Below are 27,801 nucleotides of genomic sequence, written 5' to 3' on the forward strand. Positions count from 1 at the left end.
AAACTATTTACAACAAATCTTCCACTCAGTGAAACTGTTTACAACAAATAACAAATCTACCACTCAGTGAAACGGTTTACAACAAATAACAAATCTACCACTCAGTGAAACTATTTACAACAAATCTACCACTCAGTGAAACTATTTACAACAAATCTTCCACTCAGTGAAACTGTGTACAACAAATAACAAATCTACCACTCAGTGAAATGGTTTACAACAAATAACTAAACTACCACTCAGTGAAACTATTTACAACAAATCTACCACTCAGTGAGCATTTCTACCAGGAATCTACCACTCAATGATAGCATTTACCAGAAATATACTACTTGATGATGTTAGTAAAACAGAAATTTTCTACTTGGTGATAACATTATCTAGAAACCTGCCACTTTGTGATAACATTTATCAGAATGTTTTTTGTGTCTCCAAAAATCTACAACTTAATGGTAACATTTATGAGGAATCTATCAATCAATGATTGTCTTTATGAGAAATCTTTAACCAACTTTCTAATATAACCAGAAATATACAGCCCAATGATAATAAGGTTTACCAGAAATCTACTGCATCAATTTTGATATTGACCAGAAGCTCAATTTTATATCATTTTGTGAGGTATTGAGACCTATAATAATGTGCATGCATTGATCATTTTGATATTTATATACTTTTATTTATACAAGTTTATATGTATATATGTATAATGTTTATTTAAAGATATCAGACACCCCTAATTTCACATTGGATTGTTCCAAATTAAGGCAGGAAAGTTCCATATTACATATTATTCCATGGGGTAGAATTTAGGGAAGGTGTTGCATGCTACCTGTGAAACATAGAATTTGCTAATTTATTTTGAGAGTTCTGTTAGAATTGGTGCAATAGGAGAATCATTTCTTTTTCATCTTTTCTGTCACATGATAGATACTGAAAAAGTCTTTTATTAATGTTATACTGCAGGGATAGTAAGGGTTTTCATGGGGATCTTACTTATGACTCTAAAGTTTTACATACACATTTGCTAATTTCAATGTAGTTATATGATATAATAATAATAGTTGTGGTTAATGATAAACCTGGTTTGTAATTTAAGCCGTGATTCCTTGAATTTTTTGAAGCATTTCAGATAATAGAATAATTTAGACTTTTTAGTTCTAATTCTATTTTGGGTAATTTGGTGGATACCATGTTATTTGCGTTTTCGTTGACCTAGCATTTGAATAGTTAAAATAGTTTTTGTTTGTATATTTTGAGTGTTGACAAGACTGTTGTAAGTCCTTCTTTATTTTATATAAGTCACTGTTGTTTTGTGGTTAGCCTTTGATTTGTGAAAATTATGAAACTTTGAAGTCGGACGGTGACAGCTGAACTACCTTTATCTGTTACAGTTTGTTGTTAAATTGTGTCTATGACAAACATGTATTATTACATATTATTGCTAAACATGTATTTTATATCTATGAAATGAAATCATTTTTTTAGCTTACCTGATCACTTCATTTATTTATCAACGTTGTGTTATGCAGTTATCTGTCAGGAAACTCACCCTTGGCTGTAGTTCTAAGAGAACAAATGTACTTGTGTAACGACAAGGTCATCGAGGGTTAACATCAACTATTTAACTTCTATGTCATAGGGTATTTAGTCTTATTAAGTTACTTGCCTTCAATCAGGGTCATTGCCTTAATAAGGTCCTCTTGTTATATGTTTACTCATTTACATTTAAGTATGTGTACACACATATATTATGCTTTTCATTACAAACAATTTTGATGGAAATATTTTTACATTTGTACAATTGGTGCATTAATTTTGTAAATCATTGTCTTAACTTTATATTTTAGTTATGAATAAAATGAGACTTGCTTTATTGTTATTTCTGTTATGTATATTACACTACAAATTACGTAACAAGTTAAGAGCCAGGGTCAAGAATGTTGTTTATTATATTATTTGTATAACGCAAACTGGTTTTTATAAACGAACTAATGTAATACTGTATACAAGTCTCCGTGACCCTGAAGTTAAGAGCTTGACTCGTTATTCCCCGCTCATCAAGAACTTTGTAAGAGGGCGCTTTATCCAGTTGGTTGTTCTACATAGTAGGTGCTCAAATGAGCCTAAAGTAATGAACATAGGGGTAGTTGAGATCTTCCTCCACCAATAATGCTAAAATGTGATCAAACAGTCTTCTTTGTAGCGGTTTGATTAAAAAAAACTTAATAAAAGAAATCGGTATTGAACTCGAATTTGTCCAAATTCAAAACTGTTCAGGTCTGTTTCACAAAATTATCAAGGGTTAATTATTGAAGGGTTAAACGATTATTCCAACTAACTTTTGTATCGTAATTTATTAATATTTTCCATCTTCTCAAGAAGTTTTTTAGTTTATTTAAACTGTTTCCTTCTTAACATCATCCTGGTCTCCTTTAGTGACTCGTAGCCATTGGAGGTAGTATAAAACATCTTCATGCCATGATGGGCGTTCAGATTGATGTAACCACACGATTTATACCACCAACCTCCTTTCTGGTAGTTAGGACAGTGACCCGGGGACACATCATGATCCAGTGTGCTGAACGCAGATCCATGGTGGTACGATAAACCATGTTTAGGATCATCACCTGCAATCATGATAATAGCAAGCCTTGGTATATCAATCCGCGTAGGTTGACTTCATGACTCGGTGTCATGTATGGTGTCATTCGAGCGACATTTTCAATATCGTCCATTATGTTTAAAGCTCTAAATAAACACAATGTGAAATGACATAGCTACATTAGTAGAACGGCTATTTTATATCAACTTTAAGGCAAAGTATAATAGATATATATGAAAAAAAAATAACTGGAAAAAAATAAAACGGCGTGAATATGTTTTGTCGGAAAATCAATCAGACGAACATAGAAAGAGAAAGATGTACATGTATAGTACAATGTACGTACTGTCACTTCTAAATTGTTGTTAATATCGGCCTCAACAGATGTATTTCTGCTTGTCTCGTTACATGCAAGTGAAATACAGAACTAAACAACTCGGTATGACACCAGCCAGCAGGACTCGACACTGGACACCACAAACTGACATTTTAGCTGTGTCCTGTCGCATTGTGTTCATTCATGTCTACATATAGAATAAATACTTCGATACAAGTCAATATCAGACACTTGGCAGCACTTCGCAATGTATTGCCGCAATATAACTTAGCATGGTCTTGTATTGACGCCTAAGCTCGACGAACGACTTTGCAAAAGGCACGTTAAGTACACGTACCGTATATTTACTTTGCTTTATCCAATAGACATAAAACGGTGAAAGAGAACCAGTAACATTATACAAACCTATTGAACCAGTTCCTGGCTCAATACTTAGCCTATAATCTGGACCAGGGGATAGACTGAAGTTGTGGAAAAGTTCATAAAGATCCGTGCCATCCAGAGCTTTCACGTCCAGTCTTAAGTCTGTTTCACCGTAAGCAGCCATTTCTTGAACGTAGTCCAAACCTGTTGATATACATGTATTAGATAAGCAGACGAATTAAAGAAGATACGTACACAGCAATGTAAAATATATCTGTTCATGTTAGTCTCAAATTGAGCATTTATAGTACCATAAACACATTGAAAGTTGGCTGAATATCACTACTGTAAATGATGATGATGATGGTAATGGTGATGATGTATGATGAAGTTAAACGATGTACATTTCAACTGAGGAGTAAAAAAGTAACAGGATATTTTGCAGAAATTACTACATGTATATATTAGTTAATGTTACTGATTTATGTGACGAGCCTCTATATATACTAAATAAATTAACGTTGATTGTTGGCCGGTTACTTACCAAGCCAAAACTCATCGTTTAGGTTTCCAAAGCCAGACTTATAGGCGGCAAAAGTTTGGGCAAAATCAAGAGCGCCAGTAAATCGCCGTTGAAATACCTGGAATTGTATTTTGTTCAATTGAAAATATCTGACATTCTAAACTTTGAATATTTGAACCCGTGATTTTGAAAAAGATTTAATTTTGACAATTTACTTTAATGAGACCAACTTTATGTTGGCATATATAATTAATTGTAAATAAATAATGACATAACAATGATAATAATTTTTTTTTCACCGTCCATCCGCCACCGTCTGTTTCCATGTCGCATACAACTTGTATCGTCTGCCCGGATCTCCATAGCGTCACGTCGTATATACCTCCCTCCTCCTGACCCAGCACGCGCAGAACGTCTAAGCAGTCTCGAGCTTTAACAAATTAATCTAAATATAGCATTTTAGATCTGGCACTCTTGAACTATCGGAAATCTTCGGCTTTCATGTATGTTTTTGTCGAAATGCGAAACAGAGGAATATTTATCATTTTAATGTATCGTTAAGCCACTAAAACGCGCGCAAACTAAAATATCCAAATTTTTTTCTTTGAAAACTCGAAAAAAAATGTGTTTAAATGTATAAAAGATAAATCCAAAATGTACAGTCATATACAATACGTGTTACAATATTACATTATATAGAACTTACCAGGCACTTTGTCATTCAGAAAACGGCGAGATTCTGGGGATCAAGAAAAAAAAAACAAATTAAATGATTTGTTGCTTCCGGTTGCGGTAAAATAAAGAAATGTTTCATGCATGTATTTCAATATACGTTTAAAAGAAATACACCGCATTTAACAGCAATTTATTGAGTTCAAACAATAATATAACGGTAATATCATGATAATCTTCGACAAAAAAATACATCTGTTCAAAGAACATGACATAAAAATATCTCTATCACATATCTATTTTAATCAAAACAATATTCAAACTGTTTTGCTCATCCTTATAGTTACAAAAGAGGGGAAAAATGCATTTAATTACCCTGGTTTACGTTAATATACATACATGTAAATGTACACACAGAAACATTATCCTGGTTATATATGTAGATAGATTATTTTGTTACAGAAAACCTTTCACATTTTAGTGTAACATAATACTTATTAACTTACTAAGTGCCTTATCTTCCTGGATTTCCCGTGCATGCACGTGTAACTCGGCGACATTGTATACAAGCAGCAAAAGTATCGAGATTTTTACATAGTAAAGTCCTGAAATTATAATACTATTCACCAGTCAAATGTAACCATGACCGACTTTTTAGCCCAAGGGAAAGGCCTCGTCCTTTGGGGACAATCAGACTTTGAAACCCTTGCGACCGTCCGCCCCCCCCCCCCGCCCTCGCATTTCATTTTGGACATAGGCTATCCCCAGTTATTTTTGTCAAAACAAAACCAATCGTACTGTCCGGAAGTCAAATATCTGCTATTTTCCCATTTTCCCCGCCTTTCACCGCCTCTCCATGGGTAAAGGGATGGGGGCTGGGACAGTGTTACAATTGCCTGGTTCAATATTGGAAGAAGAATCTTTAATAATTATACATTATGCACTTTTAACTAATTTGAAACACATATTTATTTCACTGTGCCAATAATAATGAATTACTAACTTTAGTTGAATAATTAAAATATAAAAACATACCCATGTCCGTTAAATTTCTGTATAAATATGCCAGTATACTAAATAAAGTTGAAATAGTTCCGATCTTATCAGTTACGTTAAGATTTGTCCAAAAACTGTCCAAAAACTGTTTACTTTCACACGGTTTTAAATGTCAGATTTTCAAATTAATTCTTTAAAGTCTTGACATTGGCTATCCCCAGTTATTTTTAATTATTAAAAATGTACTTTTAGAAAAATACAAAATGTTCAAAATATTTATAAGGCCAGGTCAAAGGTTGTGACGCAAAATCACTGTGTTCTTCCCTCTTCTATAAAAGGAAATACATACTTAGTTGTTTAGCCGAAAGTATTTTGTATGAAAGTATCTCCTGGATGCCTATGTTTTCCTCTTATTTTTCTTAATTTTGGAGTGTGAAGCATGTATTAAATTTTATGCATTTATGTCAATACACTTAAGAACCTCGTATTGTTTACTTTTTAGTATTATTCTTATTATGATGTAACTGACGTGACATGTCGTCGCCCTAATTCCAGAGTGTCGTAACTCCAATTTTGAAAAAAATGAGTGTTTGGTATCAAAATGTTCGTAATTTTTTGCTCTATCTAATGGTAAGAACAACATCACTCTGGTTCATGTCTGTAACAATATATTGAATGGGTCAGAGTGATGTAAGTCCAAAAATTGTGATAAAAATACAGTCCATAATATCGTAACTTCTGAACCAATAGTTTGTTGAGATTCTAGTCACGTGATGCTGTATTGACAAAATGGCAGATTTTTCAAGGTATCGGGAATGACATTTTACGTTTTATATTTCTTGATAACATGTAAGTGTTTTGCTTTAGATGTTATCTAATTATCTATAGCTTAATATTTTAATGAACTGTTTCAAACCTTAAAAATGAATAATAACTACTCTTTACACTTTAGCTAAATTCAAAGCACCATGCTGTGTTATGAAATTCGGATAGCATGGAAATCGGATAAAATGATACAAACTTTCAATATTCACAAGTATCAGCTGTTCATAACTTGATATGTGAATGATTATATGATTGATTGATCAATGCTAACTTGTACATATTCAGATTAAATACGTACAATTAGGTTTTGCATTAGATTGTTTATACTTTTAACTTACAAACAAAACTTATCAAATGGGAAACATACTACTGCCATTGTTACATTTTGTCTTTAACTATATAAGACAAATTACCGTACTGGTGCTAAGTGATTCGAATAAAATTTACACATATAACTTAACAACTCATAACTGATGTTAAATTAGGTGGTGTTTACTTCATGATTATTTCATAACTCATAATTTCATTATTTTCATAATTTCAAAATAATGCACTTTCATATAACGATCACAAAAATATGAAAAGTTTTGCTGTCCAAGGCATCATGAAATCTAGACTGGTTAACAATACCCACTGCCATATAGAAAGAAAGACAAAACACTTTTAAAATGTTCAGTCCTACATCACTCGTTTGTGTTCTTAAAACAGTACATCCAAACGTCAAAGGCTATATGGTGGGTTAAAGTTGACAATATCCCTATAACAAAAGTTTAAAAGCTGAGAGGTGTCTCAGATGCACCATTTAGCGTTGAATAAGAGACGTCATTTGCACAACAAATACTTATTAAACAAAATGCCACCTTCTCAGCTATTTTGCATAAATCAACAGGGTGTCAGTCTATACCTTTTCGTCAACATAATCATGTTCAATCTTATGCTGAAATTTACGATCACAAAAATATGAAAAGTTTTGCTGTCCAAGGCATTATGAAATCTAGACTGGTTAACAATACCCACTATCATATAGAAAGAAAGACAAAACACTTTTAAAATGTTCAGTCCTACATCACTCGTTTGTGTTCTTAAAACAGTACATCCAAACGTCAAAGGCTATATGGTGGGTTAAAGTTGACAATATCCCTATAAAAAAAGTTTAAAAGCTGAGAGGTGTCTCAGATGCACCATTTAGCGTTGAATAAGAGACGTCATTTGCACAACAAATACTTATTAAACAAAATGCCACCTTCTCAGCTATTTTGCATAAATCAACAGGGTGTCAGTCTATACCTTTTTGTCAACATAATCATGTTCAATCTTATGCTGAAATTTATTATATAATTGGAACATGCAAAGCAAAATTAATCTAAGTTTCTAAGTTAAAAATAATTCTTGTACATCTACTTCCAACTCGTAAGGTAATACTACCTGTAATTATCAAGTGATTTGAACCATTGAACTGAAAATTATCCATTACGAAAACTATTTTTTAAAAAGAAAAAAATGAGTGGTTAAAAATTTTCATTCGATTGAAACGTAAAAAAGAATGATTTTGTGAAGATATGTTACAAAGTCTTAAGACCATATAAAACATTAAGAACTCTTTAAATTGTCATATTTGTTTCATCAAACGTTTGTTGAGGTAAAATAGAATTAATATTTGTCTGAAACTCTTAGATATTGAGCATTGTTTTTATACGAATGAGTTATTGATGTTAACAGTTCAGATAAAAACATTAAATGCAAACGTATACTTAATTGTTATTATATGTAAAGAAGTTGTATGCCACTTTATATATAAATACATGTAGTAATTGAAGCACAGTAGTTCATTGAAACACCGTATCCAGATCTGTAGCATCTTTGAACATTTGTGAGCTTTGAGTTGTGTCTAATATTTTTCATTTTTTTTTAAAACAAAACATCAAGTAATGCTTTTTTTAGAAAAGTAAAATACATAGGTTTATTCTTTTTTATGTTACAGAGAAAGGAACTCATTGTTGATGTTGTTTTTCAAAGCTTAAGCAGTTACATCTTTCAAACATTTTTGTGTGTTTTGTAAGTCAAATTATGTTCAACATGCTGTTTGTCTGCAAGCTACAGGTATTCAGAATTGAATTTGGAATGAATTAATGATATAATAAACGAAACCAAAAGTAAATCTGAATTCCAAATATTTTATATTGTACAGTCTTATTGTAAAAATAGCATATCATATGATAAAAAGTTTGCTACTTTATGTGGTAAATATCAATACAAGGACGATGTTTCTAAATTTTGTTTTCGTTTTGTTTACCTCAATGTGATACATTTACAAAATCAGTAACATCTTATTTTTTTTGTTCATTTGCAAGGCTCACTATTTCATGTAAATGGTGATAAGATAATGAAGCCCGAGATCTATTTCAACCTTAAATTGCCTGTTCGTGGCTATTCACACTTCGCCGCATTGTTTGGATTTCTATTATTGACTTTTAAGACTAAATTTACTGTTTTGATCCTGATCACATTCCATGCTCTGTGGTGCCTAAATAAATGTGGATTCAGACCATTCGTTAAAGAATTCAATTTCTAGTTACCTCTAAATTTAATATAATTTCAGTATAAAACAGTTCAAAAGTCGTTATTTCACACTGTTGTAACTCCTAAATGTAATGATATTTTAGGGTCACATTGCTGTAACTGAATACAGCATTCTGGTTCTTGTATTTTTGTCAATAAAATTTATTTTTCAGTGATTTTTCATTTTTTTTATTTTGATTTTCAAAAAAACTATCTACAGGAACTTCTTCGTAATTAAAAGTGTAAAAGTTAAAATAATTCTGCATACTATGATATATTTTATATTAAAATTGGTTGAGTTAGGGTGAAGATATAGCCTGTTAAAACTTTGAGGTCGATTTTCTCAAAATGGTAAAATACGACTTACATCATTATGGAATTAGGGCGACGATGTGTTACTGTTGCATTGTTTTATCATGTGTCATACATATTTTACCAGGTTATTGCACAATACTAAAATAAATTTTATCTTTCTACTTGCCACAAATGAGAAATCGGTGCCATTTTAAATCTAGAACATAACATTTTAATTTCAAAGGGGTTCATAAACAAAATACAGTAAAATAATAAGCTTCCAATGGCATAGACATAGGTCAGAATGCATGTATATAATGACTATCAATTACTCATGGAATATCATTTAATTCACTCTGGGACATTTATAAGATCTTATGTCCCAGATTCACTAACCCACTGAAAATTTACAAAATATGTAAAACACCGATTGTGTTTATCTTTATCATGTGACGTATAGCTACGTAATTGATATACGTGTTTATCGATAAACTCATTTTCATAGCATCGTGAATTATGATATATGATTTGAATATAGCATATTTTATTCATTTTGATATTGATTATTTTTGGACGCTAAGAAGTGAAGAATATATAGAGTATATAAATATGTAATTTGGATTTTAAAGACGCAATTAATTTTTAACAGGAAGAGCGATGTGAAAACGAAAGTAGGAAAACGAAAACACCGAAAACAAAAACGAAAATAAATTGAAGAAATGGTAGAATTATGGCAGAAAGTCACCAGGAAAACGTAGAACTAGGTATTTTTTTAAAGTCCATTATTATTATCTTCATCATTACATTTACAGTAAGTGTATCATTATAAAATGACGTTGGCAACTAGGTCACACCTCCTCTTTTAAAGAGGCATGACATAATCACAAAAATAACAAGACATGTTTGTATAAGACTTTTATACGGAAGAGCATTAGTGCCAGGTGTATGTTTTTTATTAACTCGAAATTTCGAGTTACTAACTCGAAATTTCGACTTACTAACTCGAAATTTCGAGTTACTTATCTCGAAATTTCGAGTTACTAACACGAAATTTCGACTTACTAACTCGAAATTTCGAGTTACTTATCTCGAAATTTCGACTTACTAACTCGAAATTTCGACTTACTAACTCGAAATTTCGACTTAGTAACTCGAAATTTCGACTTACATTGCACGACTTTCATTGGTTGACGGTGAAAGCAAGGATTGAATTTAAGATACTTTCTTTCGTGTGTAGCTGTTGCACATTGACAGAGCACCTTTAACATTTATTTAACAGAACAATTTAATAGGATTAAATTGTCCACACATACTGAACATATCCTTCGCTTTTTTGTGGAGGGGGGTTGTAATTAAATCACACTTTCCACATTTCCGTCTTAATTAACCGGATGTTTCTTTTTCTTAAGCACACATACAACCATCATGTCGAGAAACAACAAGTCAAAAACCCACCCTATTGTAAACTGTGCAATATCATGTGTTAAATAAGTTTTAAATGTCGTGCATACGCCAGTTAGTCTGTCACGTTTCTTTATACTAATAATGTTTTTGTAACATTATTCATTATTTACTAATACATACATGTACTTTGATTCATATTGTGTTGATGAAAGTTGATAAAAGTGGAACTTGTTGTTATATATATGTTGGGAATAATATAAAAGCATCCGATTTTACAAGAAATATAGTCAGTCCAACAATTTTGACAAAGGCCTCAGCACGCCCTATTTTGGCCACACCGCGATACTTTCCTCAGATGTCCCACACGTGAAGTATAGGATCGTTTTATTCACAGGGATGAGAAGAATATGATTAGTGAAAAGATATGTTCGAACAGATGGGATACAATACAACGTCTAAAGAACGCCTGAACGTACAAATTAAAGGAAGCCTTGTACTTTTTAGGTCGGTGTGTACGTTTAAGTTAAATTTCAATAGTTTTTGTCCAGGCACCCGTTTCTCCATCTCCATCGTTCAACGGCACTCCCTACTATTTCTTATATCATCTAACTAATAACTTTGGCCATTCTTGTAATGTTAGTAAGTCGAAATTTCGAGTTAGTAACTCGAAATTTCGAGTTAATAAGTCGAAATTTCGGGTAAGTAAGTCGAAATTTCGAGTTAGTAACTAAAAATTTCGAGATAATTAAGTCGAAATTTCGAGTTAGTTACTCGAAATTTCGAGTTAGAAAGTCGAAATTTCGAGTTACTTATCTCGAAACTTCGACTTACTAACCCGGAATTTCGACTTATTAACTCGAAATTTCGACATACTTACTCGAAATTTCGAGTAACTTATCTCGAAATTTCGACATACTAACTCGAAATTTCGAGTTACTTATCTCGAAATTTCGACTTAGTAACTCGAAATTTCGACATACTTACTCGAAATTTCGAGTTACTTATCTCGAAATTTCGACTTAGTACCTCGAAATTTCGACTTATTAACATTGCAAGAATGGCCAAAGTTATTAGTTAATTGGTATATAGTAGGGAGTGTCGTTGAACGATGGAGATGGAGAAACGGGTGCCGGGACAAAAACTATTGAAATTTAACTTAAACTTAGTAATGGCATGTACACACGCGACCTAAAAAATACAAGGCTTCCTTTAATTTGTACGTTCAGGCGTTCTTCAGACGTTGTATTGTATCCCATCTGTTCGAACATATCTTTTCACTAATCATATTCTTCTCATCCCTGTAAAAAAAACGATCCTATACTTCACGTGTGGGACATCTGAGGAAAGTATCGCTGCGTGGCCAAAATAGGGCGTGCTGAGGCTTTTGTCAAAATTGTTGGACTGACTATATTTCTTGTAAAATCGGATGCTTTTATATTATTCCCAACATATATATAACAACAAGTTTCACTTTTATCAACTTTTATCAAAACAATATGAATCAAAGTATTAGTAAATAATGAATAATGTTACAAAAACATTATTAGTATAAAGAAACGTGACAGACTAACTGGCGTATACACGCCATTTAAAACTTATTTAACACATGATATTGCACAGTTTACAATAGGGTGGGTTTTGGACTTGTTGTTTCTCCACATGATGGTTGTATGTTTACTTAAGAAAAAAAACATCCGGTTAACACGGAAATGTGGAAAGTGTTATTTTACACCCCCAACACCCCTCCACAAAAAGCGAAGGATATGTTCAGTATGTGTGGACAATTTGACCCTAATAAATTGTTCTGTTAAATAAATGTTAAAGGTGCTCTGTCAATGTGCAATAGCTACACACGAAAGAAAGTATCTTGAATTCAATCCTTAATTGCTTTCACCGGCAACCAATGAAAGTCGTTCAATGTAAGTCGAAATTTCGAGTTACTAAGTCGAAATTTCGAGTTACTAAGTCGAAATTTCGAGTTACTAAGTCGAAATTTCTAGTTAATTTACTCGAAATTTCGAGTGAGTATGTCGAAATTTCGGGTTAGTAAGTCGAAATTTCGAGATAAGTAACTCGAAATTTCGAGATAGTAACTCGAAATTTCGAGATAAGTAACTCGAAATTTCGAGTTAGTAACTCGAAATTTCGAGTTAGTAACTCGAAATTTCGAGATAAGTAAGTCAAAATTTCGAGTTAATAAAAAACATACACCTAGCTGGCACTAATGCTCTTCCGTAATCATGTGTTGAGTTTTGACCGTTTTTATATATATAGCAAGGTCAATGTGACCATGACCTTTGAGCCCTAATAAAAAAAAAACAAGAGGTTATGAAGAGCGCAAAACCAATGTTTCTATGAAGATTGCTTGTAAATTAATTGGTTTGAAACTATTCATTAATCTGATAAACAGGGTCAATGTGACCTTGACCTTTGGTCTCTGTTCCCGAAATTAACAGGTTCATCTACTTTGACAGCGAAAAGCCCATGGATTGTCGAGTTCTCAGTAGGAAACCATTTTGACATTCAAGATGAATTGAACCTTGACCTTTGATCCCTTAACCCCAAAATCAATAGGGATCATCAACTTGCGAAGACCAATGCACATGTAAATTTTGAGGGCACTGCTCATGGGTTGTCGAGTTATTCGTGGGAAACTGTTTTTATATATATGGTCAATGTGACATTGCCCTTGACTCTAAACTCAAAACGGGTTATCTACTTGCAAAGAGCCGGGCAAAAGGACCATGGGATGCCGACAATCGCAACTACTCGGCCCTTTCCGTCAGTCTTTGGATAAGGACCTCGAACACAATAGTATGAATACACAGATCGGATGCGATATTTCGGTCTAACCTACGCTAAGAAACTAAACAAGTAAACAAATAGTAATTTAATGCTGGGAGTTGTTGACAAGTTTATTTCCAATATATGTAGTAAAAGTCCACCTAAAATAAGTGAATTCATAGGTACAAAAGCAAACAATACATTACTTATATAATCATTCTTACGGTTGTAGAAACCGAAAGTACAAAAAACCAACCTGTTGACATTAAGTCGGATTTGTTAAAACTGAACATCTGTGGGCATATTTAAATTACAAATTGTTGTCAGACATATTTTCAAGCATAATAGTACCGGAACAGACATAAGATGTCAAATATATACATTCGTTTTATATTATATCTGTTTCTGTTTACATTTGAAACCACGTGGGTCATCTACCGGCCAAGACCAATGCACCTGTGTTTTTTTTAGAGCAAATGGCCAAAGGGTTGTCGAGTTATTGGCCGGAAGCCGTTTAGATATAAAATGGTCATTGTATCTTTGACCTAGTGTCCCCAAAACAATAGGATACATTTTCTGTTCATGACCAATTCCCATACACATTTTGCAGTTCCTAGGCCCAGCCGTTCTAAAGTTATTGATCGTCAAGTGTTTGGTCTATGGACCGGCTGAATGACATGTTCAAAGCAATGTATCCCACTTATTTGAAGGGGTATTAACGTACAGAACTTCTTGATTGTTTACGAGATTTATGTGTATTCTAGTATTTTTTATTAAAAAGTAACTTATTTATGTTGTTCTGTTTACGACAAAAGGCAGAACTAAATACCCCTTCCTCTGATTTTTACATACCTGAAATATTATTAAAGTTACAAAAATGTAAAACAAATCGCAACGAACCGAACCATTTACGAATGATTGCGAGCAGTTATTAAGAGTAACTTATTTCTAAGAAATGTTTGCAACACCGTAATGTTATTTATTAGGTTATTTCTTTTTTAGTCGAGACTAGAGATCAACAGTAATTATTAAGTTATTAATAAATACTGTAATCATTTTCATTTACATATTATTATTTCGATAAAATGTTTAAATTATTAAGATGTGCCTGTCAGTTATAAAGATATAGAGTTATTTTAAGACAAAGGAAAAATAAATAACACAATAACACAAAAAAATAGCACGCTCAAAGATATTGAGAAGTTTCCTTCTTTTTTTATCTTTTATCTTTTCTGTACGAAATCTGCTGTGGTCATAGTATTATTTTTACAATAGGTTTATCTCTTAGATTTGGTTTGCTAAATTGCTAATCATGGTCATGCAACTACATAGTTAGGTGAAGAAGCAGGCGTTTGTTTTGGTTGAGTCTATTATGTTTTGTTTAGGGGGTTGAGTTGTCATTCACAAATTTACAATTTATATGCATTTATTTTTTTCCAATGATTGTTATTATCTTAAATGCTTCTGGGATTGTTGTTTTATCATTTCATTTGTAAATAACAGAGACATTTGTTATCTATGTCTCTGTAAATAAGATTGCTATATGTCTATTAACGGAATAATTTTAATGAACACGAAATTAGTTCACACCTACATGTGTATTGGTAACGTGATGGTTTAAGCCAATGAAAACACGTCAATATTATTATACTGAGGCAGAGAAAAAGTGTGCAAAGAGTAAATCGATAATCTTTATGTAGCCAGCAAACTTTGAATTGCAAGTATTTTTTCATATCTTTTCGGCAGGATAAACTGTCCGAGGATTCGTATCGTAAAATGGCTGCAATTTACAGTATCAAGTGATTATCCCAAGCACCACCGCGACTTAGCGCGGGAATTTTAATTATAGCTAACCTCGGCGCGTATACCTTTTTCACATTTTATTGTAATAAATGTTTACAAACTGTGTCTTTCGTGTTTTTTTTTTATCAATATATAACCAATAATGATGTTAATATGAATAAATAATCATATCTCAAATCTTTGACTATGATTTACAATGAAATTCTACCTTAAGTGTATTAAAAAGGTTTTTCATTTCCTGTAATTTTATTTTGTGATTATGCTTCAAAGCAGTCAATTGACCGTGAATTTTCTTTTCATATTTTGATTTCCTTGAAATCATTTTTCTCACCTGAAGGCATGCAACTTTGATATGGTGATACATTAATTACATTCCATGAAAATGTTTAAAGATATAAAATATCTCATGACATGTTTGTTCATTTTACATTACACCTTTAATTCAGCAAACATAAAGTCTTCACAAAAAGTAGTATGCAATCGTACCTATATTACATACGAATGTATGTAATATTTTTCTTGTTTATGTGTGAAGTAAAAATTCCATGGTGAATTCAAAGAGAAAAATATGGCGTTAACTGTCTAAATGACCACGCTTATATTTTGGATTCACCACAAACATTGTTTTATAAACAACAAAAAACAATTTAAGGAAATAATTCTTTTAATGTTAAACATAAGTTAATTGTAATAAAAAAATAGACTTCAATACTTTACTCGGCACACAAATGAAAACAAGTATGTATTCCTCAAATGAAAAAAAGACATTGGAACATTTCTTTCATAGATTTTTTCTTGTATACAACATCCTTAAATGTATCATTTAAAAACTTAATACTAAACTGTTTTGGTTAACATTCTACGAACAGAAATTCAAATAAAGCCGATGTATTTTAATCGTGCATTTTGAAATATGAAACATGAATATTTCCGCATGAACAACTAAACACTTAAATGTAGCCAGTCTTTTCATCACTATCACACTGATACTGTTCAAGTCATACATCAACTTTCAATCTGAAGGAAGACGTCAAGTTTTTCACCTTGCATGATTTCATACAATGGAGGTCACCTGAGTAAAACCTCTCGACTCGTAAGGTAGATCAATAGATTCCCTACACGAAAAATCCAATGTCCCTGGCGGTTCTAATAGATCATTTTTACCATTAAACATTAAATGAACTTTGATTTAGTCTAAATTGTAAAGGGAAGTGGTTACTCAGTTGTCCAGGTTTCTGCCTCTTAACCCAGGGGTCATTAGTTCGCGCCCTACTCGGGTCACGACCATGTCTCCTCACATGATATCAATACTAGCAATTTCTAGGAAATAGGTTACAAAAGTTCCAAGCTGTCACCACGATCGAGGTAAAATAAATGTTTGAACTAAAATGTTCTAGAAGTATTCTTCATTTCAGATGACGACAGAAAAATTATTGTCGGCAATTTACCAGAACACTGCCTTGAGGAGGAATTATTGGTGAACTATTTTGAAAGTAGGAAACAGTTTGGTGAAGGCATTGTAGTAGAAGATGTAAAATTCGAGGATAATGAAGCGGTGATCACCTTCCAAAAAGCATCAGGTAATAAAGTATGACTTTATCTTCCGTATAATAGGATCAACAAAGAAAAACAGAAATTGAACAGAAATTACTTTCCAGACGAGAATGCATTTTCTCAGAAAATCGTTGCCGTGTGAGACATAATAATAACAACCTTGACTGTTGAAAAAGTTAGATTAAAGTAAAATTTTAACTTTCGTGAAAAATGTGATAGGTTTATCATTTGCCGTTTGATATACATGTATTTGTATGTTACACATGATATGCGTGAGAAATTACAAGTGTAGAATATGTCAGAAACAGATTTTTCTTTTCTTACAGATGTAGACCAGGTTCTTCAGCGACATGAAATTGAACCGTGTAAATTTGTTCGCTCAATATTGACCATAAAAGCATTTAAATCTTGCTCGGACAACGATGCGGTTAACAGCGGATCATTTACTGTTATTCAAGATGATTACCGTAGCTTTGTGGATGATGGAGCCGGTCGCTACGGTAGCTTACAGGTATTTATTGACATTTCTTAAACTCGCCAGTGTCATTGTCATTGTTTGATACTTCTTATATTAGGACATCATTTAACTTGCAAAAAAGCCTATCCCAGAAAAAGAGGTACAAGTGTATGCAGTTAGCAGCCACTTATCTTGCTGAGAAAAATAAATCGTTTTAGGTTAAGCATTTTAGCCGAGAAATAGACTTAACCTAAAACAAATTCCTTCATAAAAAAGATGATTTCATAACTGTAATCTACTATATATGTGTTACTACAGAAAAAAAGTCCTAAAGAAATTGAAGTTGCTCAAAGTGTCTTGTTTTTAAACCATATTATTTTTCAATTTGTGAAATCTTTGAAATAAGACTTTGTAGTTTTATGGATATTTTGGTCATTTATCGTTAAACGTTTGTCATAAAGACGTTTGACAGATGATGACCGAAGAGGCGAAAACGTGATACCGTTATGATTCCTTAAACGTATAATAAAAAAAATTAATAGTTTTTGAAAGATATAAAATTGTTCTAATTTAATTAGTAGCTGAAGGACTTTATAACATATTCCAGCATGTCGTTTAAATCAGTTCTCTGAATGTTTTGTCTTGTTTTTGTAAGCATTTAGACAAACAATCGTAGCCAAGATCTTTAATTATAGTACTCATGTATAATATTTTCTTGAATCATGCTTTCATTTACCTTTGAAACAGCACTGCGACAGTCTCTCATCGTTAAACAGTTCAATAAGTAAATCAAGTTTTGACAGCAGTGAGTTGTTTGGTTATGGAGGAACTGGACATAAAATTTTCAGTAAAGAATTCAAAGAGGTTCACTTGGTCTACAGACAACAAGGTCAAGACAATGTAAGTACAAACAATACACTGCATAATTTACATGCTTAACCTTAAAAAATCCTAATTTGAATTAAAGAAAGTCACATGCTGAAATAAGTGTAGAAGAAAAATACAAGACTTCACCATGCTCTTGTCGTAAAAGGGACTCTTGATTGATATTAACTAATACTGGAATTTTTAAGTATGACAAAAAGATCTGAAAATCTAAAAACATATTGATGAGATTAAAGCGAATCAAAATGATAACGTACTGCCAATGCTATTTTTGTTAAAGCGACTTAAATTTAGTGTTGTTTGTTTCTCTTCTATAACTTTATTCAGTTGAGGTCTATGAATAAGCTGTCCAAATAAATAAAGAAAACTTAAAAACAATATAATGATCTTATCTTATCACCAAAAAAACACACAAAGAAACACACGACCTCAATTGAAATAACTTTAAGCTGATTTCAGTTCGGGGCACTATTGAGAGTACATGTTAAATTATGATGGATATGATTAAATGAATCCATTAATTTACATTTCATGTTCCTTAATACCGTGTATGTACGAAAGTTCTCCATTTACACAGATATTAAATTTATTAAAAATTTACCTATATCCACTTACTCTGCATCTTTCTTTAGACTGTTCTTAAACTGAATGAGACTGATGTGTCGCCAGTGGTTGTCAGTTATGCTGCAACCACGTGCTCAGTCACCGGAAGTACGCAGACAAAGCAAGCAGACAGGCAAGGTCCAGTTCATACCAATCAAGAAATGTCTCCAACAATACTCCAAGACGTCATGCGAGTTCAGTTTGGCGATGAAGTGAAAGTTATTACAAATATACAAACATCAAACATAACTATCGATATAGGTAAAGTTCAAGTTACGAGTGGAGAAGATTTCCAAAATGCCGTGGTTGAAACAATGAAGACTCTCGAAAACCACGTCAATGTCAAGCTACATAGGCTAGATGTTGAGAGACTTGATTTAGCGTTAAGACATTTTGAACATATACTTAATAAAAATCAGACGATAAAAATATATACAGCAGATGACGATTTTTCATTCTTTATAGCGTACCAAACCGAAAATGAAAAAGTTCGCATTGAAACACACATTGCAATCGTTTCAAAAGAAGAAATCATCAAACACAAGATGGAGTTACCCTGGACAGACGTTTTCAAGATTGAGGCAAACAGGAAACAGTTAGATTTACAAAGTGCAAAGACCACGTGTAACAAGAATTGCATTACCATTGAAGGTTTTAAAGAAGACGTATTATCAACGAATGTCTTTATAAATAAAATACTGCATACCTCACACTGCGTTCCGAAAAAGCTGGATGAATTTGTTGTCAATCTTCTGAGTGAAAAAGACATCATTGAGGATATTGAAAAGTTGTTAAGTCTGACGGGTACAAAGGTTTGGTGGACTATTTCAGGCCGTTTTCTCAATGTTGTCGCAACACAAAAAGATCACGCAAGTAAAGCTGTAGAGGAGATTGAGAAGTTCTTTAGCAAACAGAGAATTGAATTGAAAGACTATCTGATAGATTCGGATAAATGGAAGATAACAAAAAGCCTGGCTTTAGTTAATAATAAAAAGCGATTGTGTATTGACGACACTTCCGATAAACCTTTTGTCATTATAAAAGGGACCACAGAGTGTTGCAAAATTTTTGTGGACATTACAGAAGATTTTAAAAAGCAAAACCTTCGTGAAAGAAAATCCGTTACGATGACTAAGGCAAAATGTGGCTTCATATTGAAACATCACAAGGAAATATTTGCGGATAAAGCAGAAGTAGAATTTTATAAGATTGAACGCGGTAAATGTCAAACTGAACTGATAGTAGAAGCGACACAAGGTGGTCATGATATGATTGCATCAAAATTAAAAGAAATAACTACGCTGATGTTTTGGATATGTGACGAGAAAGATGAGAATTTGCTCAGGACGATATCTCAGAGCAATGATTTTAGAGTACCGGGAACAATGGATATTTTCGAAAATAAAACTGAAATAATTTTCAAAACTGGAAGAATTGAAAATGAACAGGTTTGATACATTTTCATTCAAATAACCAAGAATAATATTCTTAAACGGCGGAATTTTTTTTTTCAATTTGCATAGTCTAATCGTAAAAATTATTGTGACGAATTCACAATATAGCATGTCTATATTTGGTCAATTGATGTGTTCTTTTGAAGGTACTTCATATGTAAATAAGTGTTGATCTTGAGGTAACTGAAATAGTCTTGTTCGATTTTCCTTGCATCTAGGTTTAACATATCTTTTTTTTAAAGGTTTGAGTCTTTGAGATATTCCATACTTAGAAAATAGCCTATCGTTTAAGCAGTTGTTGGCCCCCGACTCAAATGTTTGCCTAAATTGTCCGGACAAACATAATTGTATAGCAACATTTGCTCGCATTTCAGGTTGATGTGATTGTAAATTCCGCACCAGAACATTTAAATCTCGGTACAGGGGACAAAACCATTACTCAATCCATTAGCATTGCAGCTGGAGCAAAAGCACAGACATGTCTAGAGAATGTTAGACGACCTGTTAAAGTCGGTGATGTAATAAAAGGTGATGCTGGAACATTGGCATGTAAAGCTGTATTCCATGCTGTATTGCAACACTATGATCCCGACAATAAACCATTAAGCCTTGAGGTACAATATAACTAGAACTTTTATAGAAATGTTTTGGATAAGTCACTATTGAGCTTTTGATTTTACAATATTTTCCTATTATGTGTCAGAATTGTTCACATTTGTTATGTTTTCCATTAGAAAACCAAAATGAGGATTATGTTATATAGATGTCTAACAAGGTCATGTGACCGGTCAGAAATGATTTCACTTATAAAATAATGTTCAAATATCTTTCACAGATTCTGCGAAACGTTGTAAATACGTGTCTCAAAAAAGCAACAACGGAAGGTTTTGCCAGTTTAGCATTTCCAGCGCTCTGTACAGGAGTACACAACTATCCTGTAAAAACTGTTGCCCAAATCATGTTTGATTCAATCACAAAGTTTATATGCCAGACTGAAGAGACTTCGTTGATGAAAATCATCATTGTCTTCCTAGATAGCGATAAACAGAAGAAAAAGGTAGTGAAAAAATTTGACTTGTTTATACTGTCTTACTTTTCTTTTACAAACGACCAATGTTTGGTTTTTTCCATATTGCTGGTTGTAACATTACTTTATAATCACTGCCCAACATTTTTTGTATGCTCCTCATACTATTCTTGACTTTTTACTTTAACGCATTTGAAGATTATAAAATAGTAGCTGTTTTTACTGTTTTTCTTACAGGCATTTGAAGATTATATAATGGTAACGGTTTTAACTTTAATTTATATTTTAGGCATTTGAAGATAGTAAAAAAGATCATGAACAAATTTTGGCAGATATGCAAGGAAAACACATGATAAAACCTGCATTATCATGGCCATGTCGTTTTAATTGTCACATTACGGCGGCCACGAAGGAAAGTGTCACTGAAATGGTAAAACAAGTAACTGCAGAGCTTAACGAACAAACAATGGTTAAACGACTAGAGCAAACGCAATGATTTGATGTAATGTGTGAAAGTTAACGTCTGGAAACCAAATATAGTATAATCTCATTATCTCATGTATTGTAAATACCATGCCATCCCATTTTGACTCAAACTTTGGGATTTAGCCCTTAATTTACTTTCATAAAATTTACCATTTCATGTTAAATGTTGAGTACTGCTTAAACCGGTGCTAGGGTGCGTGGACGGTAGCTTGCACTTACCACTCCATGAACAGGCTCTGCAACATTTACAATGTTCAATTGCTGTTTTGGACCTTCTATAGGGATTCTCTTTATTTTGTTCATCTCCTATTTTTTTTTAAAATTATATCTATCAACTTTCTGGATACCAAAATGGAGTTGTTCGGCCAACAGCATAGATCCTGGTCTTACTTCACGGACCAGCAGACTAGCTTGGCTCTATGCTGGTGGTAAAGATTGATCACTTCCACGTATTGTAGATGAAGGATTATGTATATAATATAACTCAGTCGTATTGCATCCTTCAAGAAGGACTGTTGTGTATAATGTTTTATAAAAACGCAATGGACAATGTCCTCGTTTAACGTTCATTTGTGCTCAAATTTTGGATATGAAATTTATCAAATGGATGTGAACGTATAAATCAGAAAATACATTTATATTTGTGATTTATTTACCCTGAAATATGCTTTCGTGTATTAACCAAATAGCTGAAATTGTAAGTAAGTTTATTGCTGTCATTTAACATGTAATCTTTAATTGGTGATCTTTTAAGGTTTTCGCTTTCCTTATTATGGTTGTAACAAAAATAATGACCAGTAATATATACTTATATGTATTTGTCATGTCCTTTAGCATGCATTCTTATCCTTATGCATGGTGTATCATTTAAAAACATTTTTCCATGACAAATTATATTATTAATTATACAAAATTAAAACACAGTGAATGTCATTGATTGGCCTTTCAGCAGCATGTACAAAAATTACTTCCAATGCGTTTGTTCATTATAAAACTTTTTTCTCTTGTATCGGGTGATACAGCATTTTGCAATCCACTGTGATTCCTAATTTGTTCCTATAGCTTATATCACTGTATTTTGTTTATAATGCAGCAATGAAATAATTTGTTCTTGTTTGGACATTCAAATACTGATGTATTTATGTTATGTATAATTACATTTATACATGTACATCCATGACATATTTTCTTCACTCATTGTCCCCTAAATTTCTTTTTCATTTTTCGTTACATTTCGATAATTTAAAAAATTTATCGTTCTTTATTAAACATTTTAAAGCTTAAATTGTGCCTCATCATTTTTGTAATTTTTTTAACTGGAATGGAATTATATAAGAATTGTTTACTTGTTTTCCGATCCAGTCTTTCATTGTTTAAAAATGCTGTACATTTACAATTTATAGAATAATTAAAGTTCATCTTCAATGTCATTTAATACTTGCCCAGGTTTGAACTTGGTACACTTCATTCAGTTTTTAGGACATTTTGTTCTCAAAGTAAAAAAATGAAATTATACCAGATTTGCAGTCTGGTTTGACTTTCGGTTCCTGGAGACTTCTTTTCCTCTCAGTTTCCTACAAACCATGGATTGAGCAACTAAATTTATTTTTTGTATATATTTTGTTCGATATTTCCTGTATCATTTAACGTAAAAGAACGAAGTGCTGCGGTTGATTGTAAAACAAAGAAAAGAATTGTTCATTATCAATTCAGAATGATAATGTAAAATTAACATTATATATATAATATTGATATTACATATATCAAAGGTTTTGAAAGGTTAAATAATTTTACATTATAGATCCGACCGAGTTGCTCCATTAGAAATGTACATGTTCGAATCTTGGTCTAGAGGCATTATTTTCATGGGTGTGATATAAATGTCTCCTAAAAAATGTGCATTTACTTTTTGCATGCTAATAAATGTCCTCTTTTATTATATAATCTATAAATAGCTTTAAAATGCCTTTCCCTGATTGGCTAACAAGCAACTTTTTGTAAAAAATAACAGGTCAATATCAGAGTATATTCACTGTTTTTTTCCTAAAAATAAATTTTCAGAGTATATTCACCGGTTTTTCTTCTAAAAATAGATTTTCTGGAAATCCCTAAAAGACGCGAGACTTTGACGTGACGTCACGCCAAGTTTGTTGTTATTTTTCTGAAGAAAAGTTGAGTTGGGTGTACATAAGAGTCAAATAAGTCTATTTTAGTTACCGTTTTTCATTTTTAAGGAAAAAAAGGGATTAGCATGCCAATGGAAAGGGCTAAATTATGGAAACAGTAGACAAGTTAAAAAATAATGATTTCCGTCGTATGCAATGGCAGATGTGATAAGCCATATAAAAGCTATTTATAGATTATATAATAAAACAGATATGGACTTTTTAGCTGTTGAATATGATGTGATATGTACTGAAAAATTAATATTGACCTCGGCTATCGCCTCGGTCAATATTAGCTTTTTTAAGTACATATCACATCATATTCAACAGCTAAAAAGTCCATATTTGTATAATATTAAACTCCACTTTATACAAAGTCATGTACATGTTCTTACTGCTATGCGATAATTGTTAAAAAAAAACATGCTTTTATTTTTATGTTAGTTTTAGTTAATGTAGAGTCTGATATTGTGTCATGCATATGCATCTCTGTAAATTTCTATTAAAAAATAAAAGTAAAAAAAAACTTTCTGTTTCCATTTTGATATGTTAACAATTAAGCAATTGGAGTATGACTGTTTTTTTTTTCATGAACGGAACCCAGCTAAAATGAGTCTCTAAATATTGAATCCATTGCTTTCCCGGCTTGAGCTCCAAGGACTTAAAATTCTTCTATGTGTGAAAATTATCCATGTAGCTTACAATTTAGTAAGCTCGGCTATTGTACTCGGGTGCATGCCTGTGCCTGGAATATCGTATAGAGGGCGTCAATGCGTTCAGAACTACCAGTAAAATTTAATAGTCGCCATATGACTAACACGGTGTGGTTTTTTTATTTTAATGCCAACAAATATATCAAGCATGATTGATATCAAAACTGAAAGTTGTTATTTAGATTTTAAGTTAAAATCTATTTTCTGTTTCAGTGATGTTTTTATATAAATTAAAGTTTGCATATCTTTTATTTCTCTACTGATATTCATCACCTGTGAACACTTTGACAAACTTACAGTATATAAACATTTCAATATAATTATAAACATTGCAATATGTTAAGACTATAATTAATATTAAGACAGGAATGAACTGGATTAATACTGGAGAGCTTGTGTTTGATACTTGTTCCACGTGAGTTTTTGTGCTTTTGTGGGGTTTCGCTTGTGGATTTATTCTGTTTTGGTAGAGTTATTGCCCTTAACTTAGTAAATACTTGCAATTTTCAACTTGTGTCACATATAGCTCAAAAAATATTTGACCTACAGTCATGAAACTTTACAGGAATGTTGATCAGCATGTAAAGTTGTGCACCTGGGTATTTGCATGTGGATATGTTTAGTACTTTTAGAGTTATTTCCCTTGACTTCGTAAACATTTACGATTTTCAACTTGTGTCGCACGTAACAGTATTTGATCTAGTGTCATGAAACTTTACAGGAATGTTGCTTAGCATGTGAAGTTGTGCACTTTTCACTTGTTTCACTTGTGGATTTATTCTGTTTTGTCAGAATTATTGTCCATGACTTAGTGAAAACCGTTCCATTATGTTGTATTATTTGTTCCTCGAGTGCTCCAGCCAACTTTACAGGAATACTGATCAACATCACTGTGAAGCTCATAATGCACCTTGGGTTTTGCATGTGGATTTTTTTTCAGTTTTGTTAGTGTTATTGCCCTTGACTTAGTATAAATTTGCAATTTTCAACTTGTTCATGCATAACTTAAAAAATATTTGACCTGTAGGTCTGAAAGTTTACAAGAATGTTGGTCAGCCATGTACTTATGCACCTTGGGGTTTGCTTGTGGATTTATTCAGTATTTGTGAAGTTCTTGCCCTTGACTTATTGAACGATTTTTAGTTTTCAACTTGTGGCACATGTAGCCTAAAAATATTTGACCTAAAGTGTGGGGGCACCCATGCCCTATGGACACATTTCTAGTTTTCTCTCGTCTAATAGAGTATATAGTTACTTTCATTGATGTTAGAAAAATATTCAATATAATATTTAGCAAGAGCTTCTATGAGCTATATAGATTCCAGTCGGATTATGTAGAAATGCAGACAGACTTAAATTCTCACCAAACTATTGTTGGCATAGGTTTGTCATATGTACTCTAAAACGCGATTATTACAGCAATTTATATTGATTGTCGATTGTTTAAATTATCGACACAAAATAGTTGTGTTTTAGCAATTGGTCGCAGATCATTTGACGAGTGGGTTCGTATCATATCCCAACCGTTTTCATCTGATTATAGCATAGATTTTTGTCTAAATTACTCAAAAGAATAAAAACAAGGCTAATATGTATATGACATGAATAATAAAATAATAAATAAATAATAGAATGAAACGCATAGATTTAATATAGACAAGAACAGTCAATTGTTTATAAATCAGTTTATTGAATGAAAGATTTGTTTTCTAATACCTCTAAATACAAAATGCTGTGTACCTGAAACAAAGACAAAATCAATTATCAATATAAGTTTTCTATTTGTTTTCATTTTCAACAACAACAACAACAACAACAAAAACACAAAAATCAACACTGAACTGATTAAACCAAAATCACTAATAGTTGTAAAACCTTCAATGTTCAATTGTTGGCACGCCTACTATTCATTTATTCATTTTCGGCTTTACAATGGTATAAACAATAATAGATATCATGATGTCAAGTACATTTAAGTCAATTTCACCCTAAAAAGCGAACATAGCTTTAGACTGTTATATTCGTTAATGACAAAATGTGACGTATGACTTCAACGCTATCATTCATAGAGCAGAACAGATTAAACATAAATGATAATTTTCACAACCTGTACGTAAGTTATGTCTTTTTACAAAAATATGAACGTTATCAAAGTTTCCAACAATTTCACTATACTTAAATTGAATCTTGAATCTTTTTTACTCTTCTTAAAATCTTAGTATATATGTTCTCAAGTTTGATTTTCTTGAAATATTTTGGTTCATCTAGAGACATGCAGCTTGAAACAAATGTTGCAAAATCTGCAATTAAAAAAATTCTAGTATAACAAAACAATCAAACAAATCATATAAGAGCTTTACCTAAATGTTTGTAGGTCTATCAATAAAAGCCGCGGCCAAAAAGTCCGAATGGCCGACGTCCGTAGCCATATCTTGGATAGCCGTAGCCATACCCTCGGTAGCCATACCCAGGGTACCCCCTACGAAATCCTCTACCGATGTAAGACCCTACAGCCAAACCAGCGCCTAATCCGAGCAAAGTCCCCAATCCGCCGTATGCTCCCTGGGCGTCCGCTGGAGCATTAAGGCTTAGAAATAGGTTGACAATTAGAAAAGCAGCAATGATCTTCATATTCATATTGACCTACAATAGATTAATGTTAATTATTCTGTAACTGTACGTTTGTAACTCAGATTTTCATTGGATAATCGTCACGTTTATATTGAGGATATTTGTTTGTTTTGCATGTAAGATTGAAATATATTTCACTAAGTGAACACTTACGAGCGATGAAAGAGACATATTTAAAATAAGAGATTTCTTTTGAGCTAGAAGATAAGTAAGATCTTTCTTCTTCTTTTTTTATCTAAACATACCTTTTATGTTGTTCACGTGTTTTCAGATTTATTGTCTTCATGTTATTTGTGTCTTATAGGCCCATTGGGCCGGGTGTATACTATTGTTTATCCATGTCTTGTTTGTTCATTGCTTGTATGTTTACATATGACACATTAATAAAATATCTATTTACTTATTTACTTACTTACTTATTAAATAAATTTTTCAACCGTCTAAATGAATAGATATAACATTATTTGTTAGCAATGTAATATATCAGTAATATTTTTGTAATAAACATTGTATGAAAGTGTTTTTGGCTATGTTACTGCCTAGCGTCAAAAACGTAGAAAATCAGAAGTAGGTCACAGTAGCCAAAAATAGAAAAATGTTTTTAGCTCAATATTGTTATGTGAATGGTCCATCTAAAGTCACAGCTTGATTATGGAAAAAA

The 27,801-nt window shown here is 32.3% G+C and overlaps 2 protein-coding genes and 1 long non-coding RNA gene across 3 annotated transcripts; 1 reads left to right on the forward strand and 2 right to left on the reverse strand.

Annotated features, from left to right (window-relative positions):
* Positions 1-2,338: 2,338 nt before the first annotated feature.
* LOC132726535 (angiopoietin-2-like) lies at positions 2,339-5,699 on the reverse strand. Its single transcript, XM_060711869.1, has 7 exons — positions 5,536-5,699; positions 5,007-5,105; positions 4,535-4,567; positions 4,128-4,258; positions 3,850-3,946; positions 3,348-3,509; positions 2,339-2,630 (listed from the first exon to the last, which is right to left on the reverse strand). The coding sequence occupies exons 1-7, from the start codon at positions 5,537-5,539 to the stop codon at positions 2,395-2,397; spliced, it is 762 nt and encodes a 253-aa protein (XP_060567852.1). The 5' UTR covers positions 5,540-5,699; the 3' UTR covers positions 2,339-2,394.
* Positions 5,700-9,626: 3,927 nt separating this feature from the next.
* LOC132726537 (uncharacterized) lies at positions 9,627-21,944 on the forward strand. The gene is made up of 8 exons (XM_060711870.1): positions 9,627-9,938; positions 16,581-16,745; positions 17,046-17,230; positions 17,924-18,076; positions 18,694-20,112; positions 20,493-20,732; positions 20,954-21,175; positions 21,435-21,944. Exons 1-8 carry the CDS (start codon positions 9,905-9,907, stop codon positions 21,639-21,641), a joined length of 2,625 nt encoding a protein of 874 aa, XP_060567853.1. The 5' UTR covers positions 9,627-9,904; the 3' UTR covers positions 21,642-21,944.
* Positions 21,945-26,179: 4,235 nt separating this feature from the next.
* On the reverse strand, positions 26,180-27,700 carry LOC132726536 (uncharacterized). Its single transcript, XR_009625208.1, has 2 exons — positions 26,870-27,700; positions 26,180-26,249 (listed from the first exon to the last, which is right to left on the reverse strand). It is a non-coding gene; the product is annotated as an uncharacterized LOC132726536 (long non-coding RNA).
* Between the last annotated feature and the right edge of the window lie 101 nt (positions 27,701-27,801).

The sequence above is a fragment of the Ruditapes philippinarum genome, unplaced genomic scaffold, assembly GCF_026571515.1.
Source record: "Ruditapes philippinarum isolate M1 unplaced genomic scaffold, ASM2657151v2 ctg11912_1_1_1_1, whole genome shotgun sequence".
In the NCBI taxonomy this organism is placed as follows: Eukaryota; Metazoa; Mollusca; class Bivalvia; order Venerida; family Veneridae; genus Ruditapes; species Ruditapes philippinarum.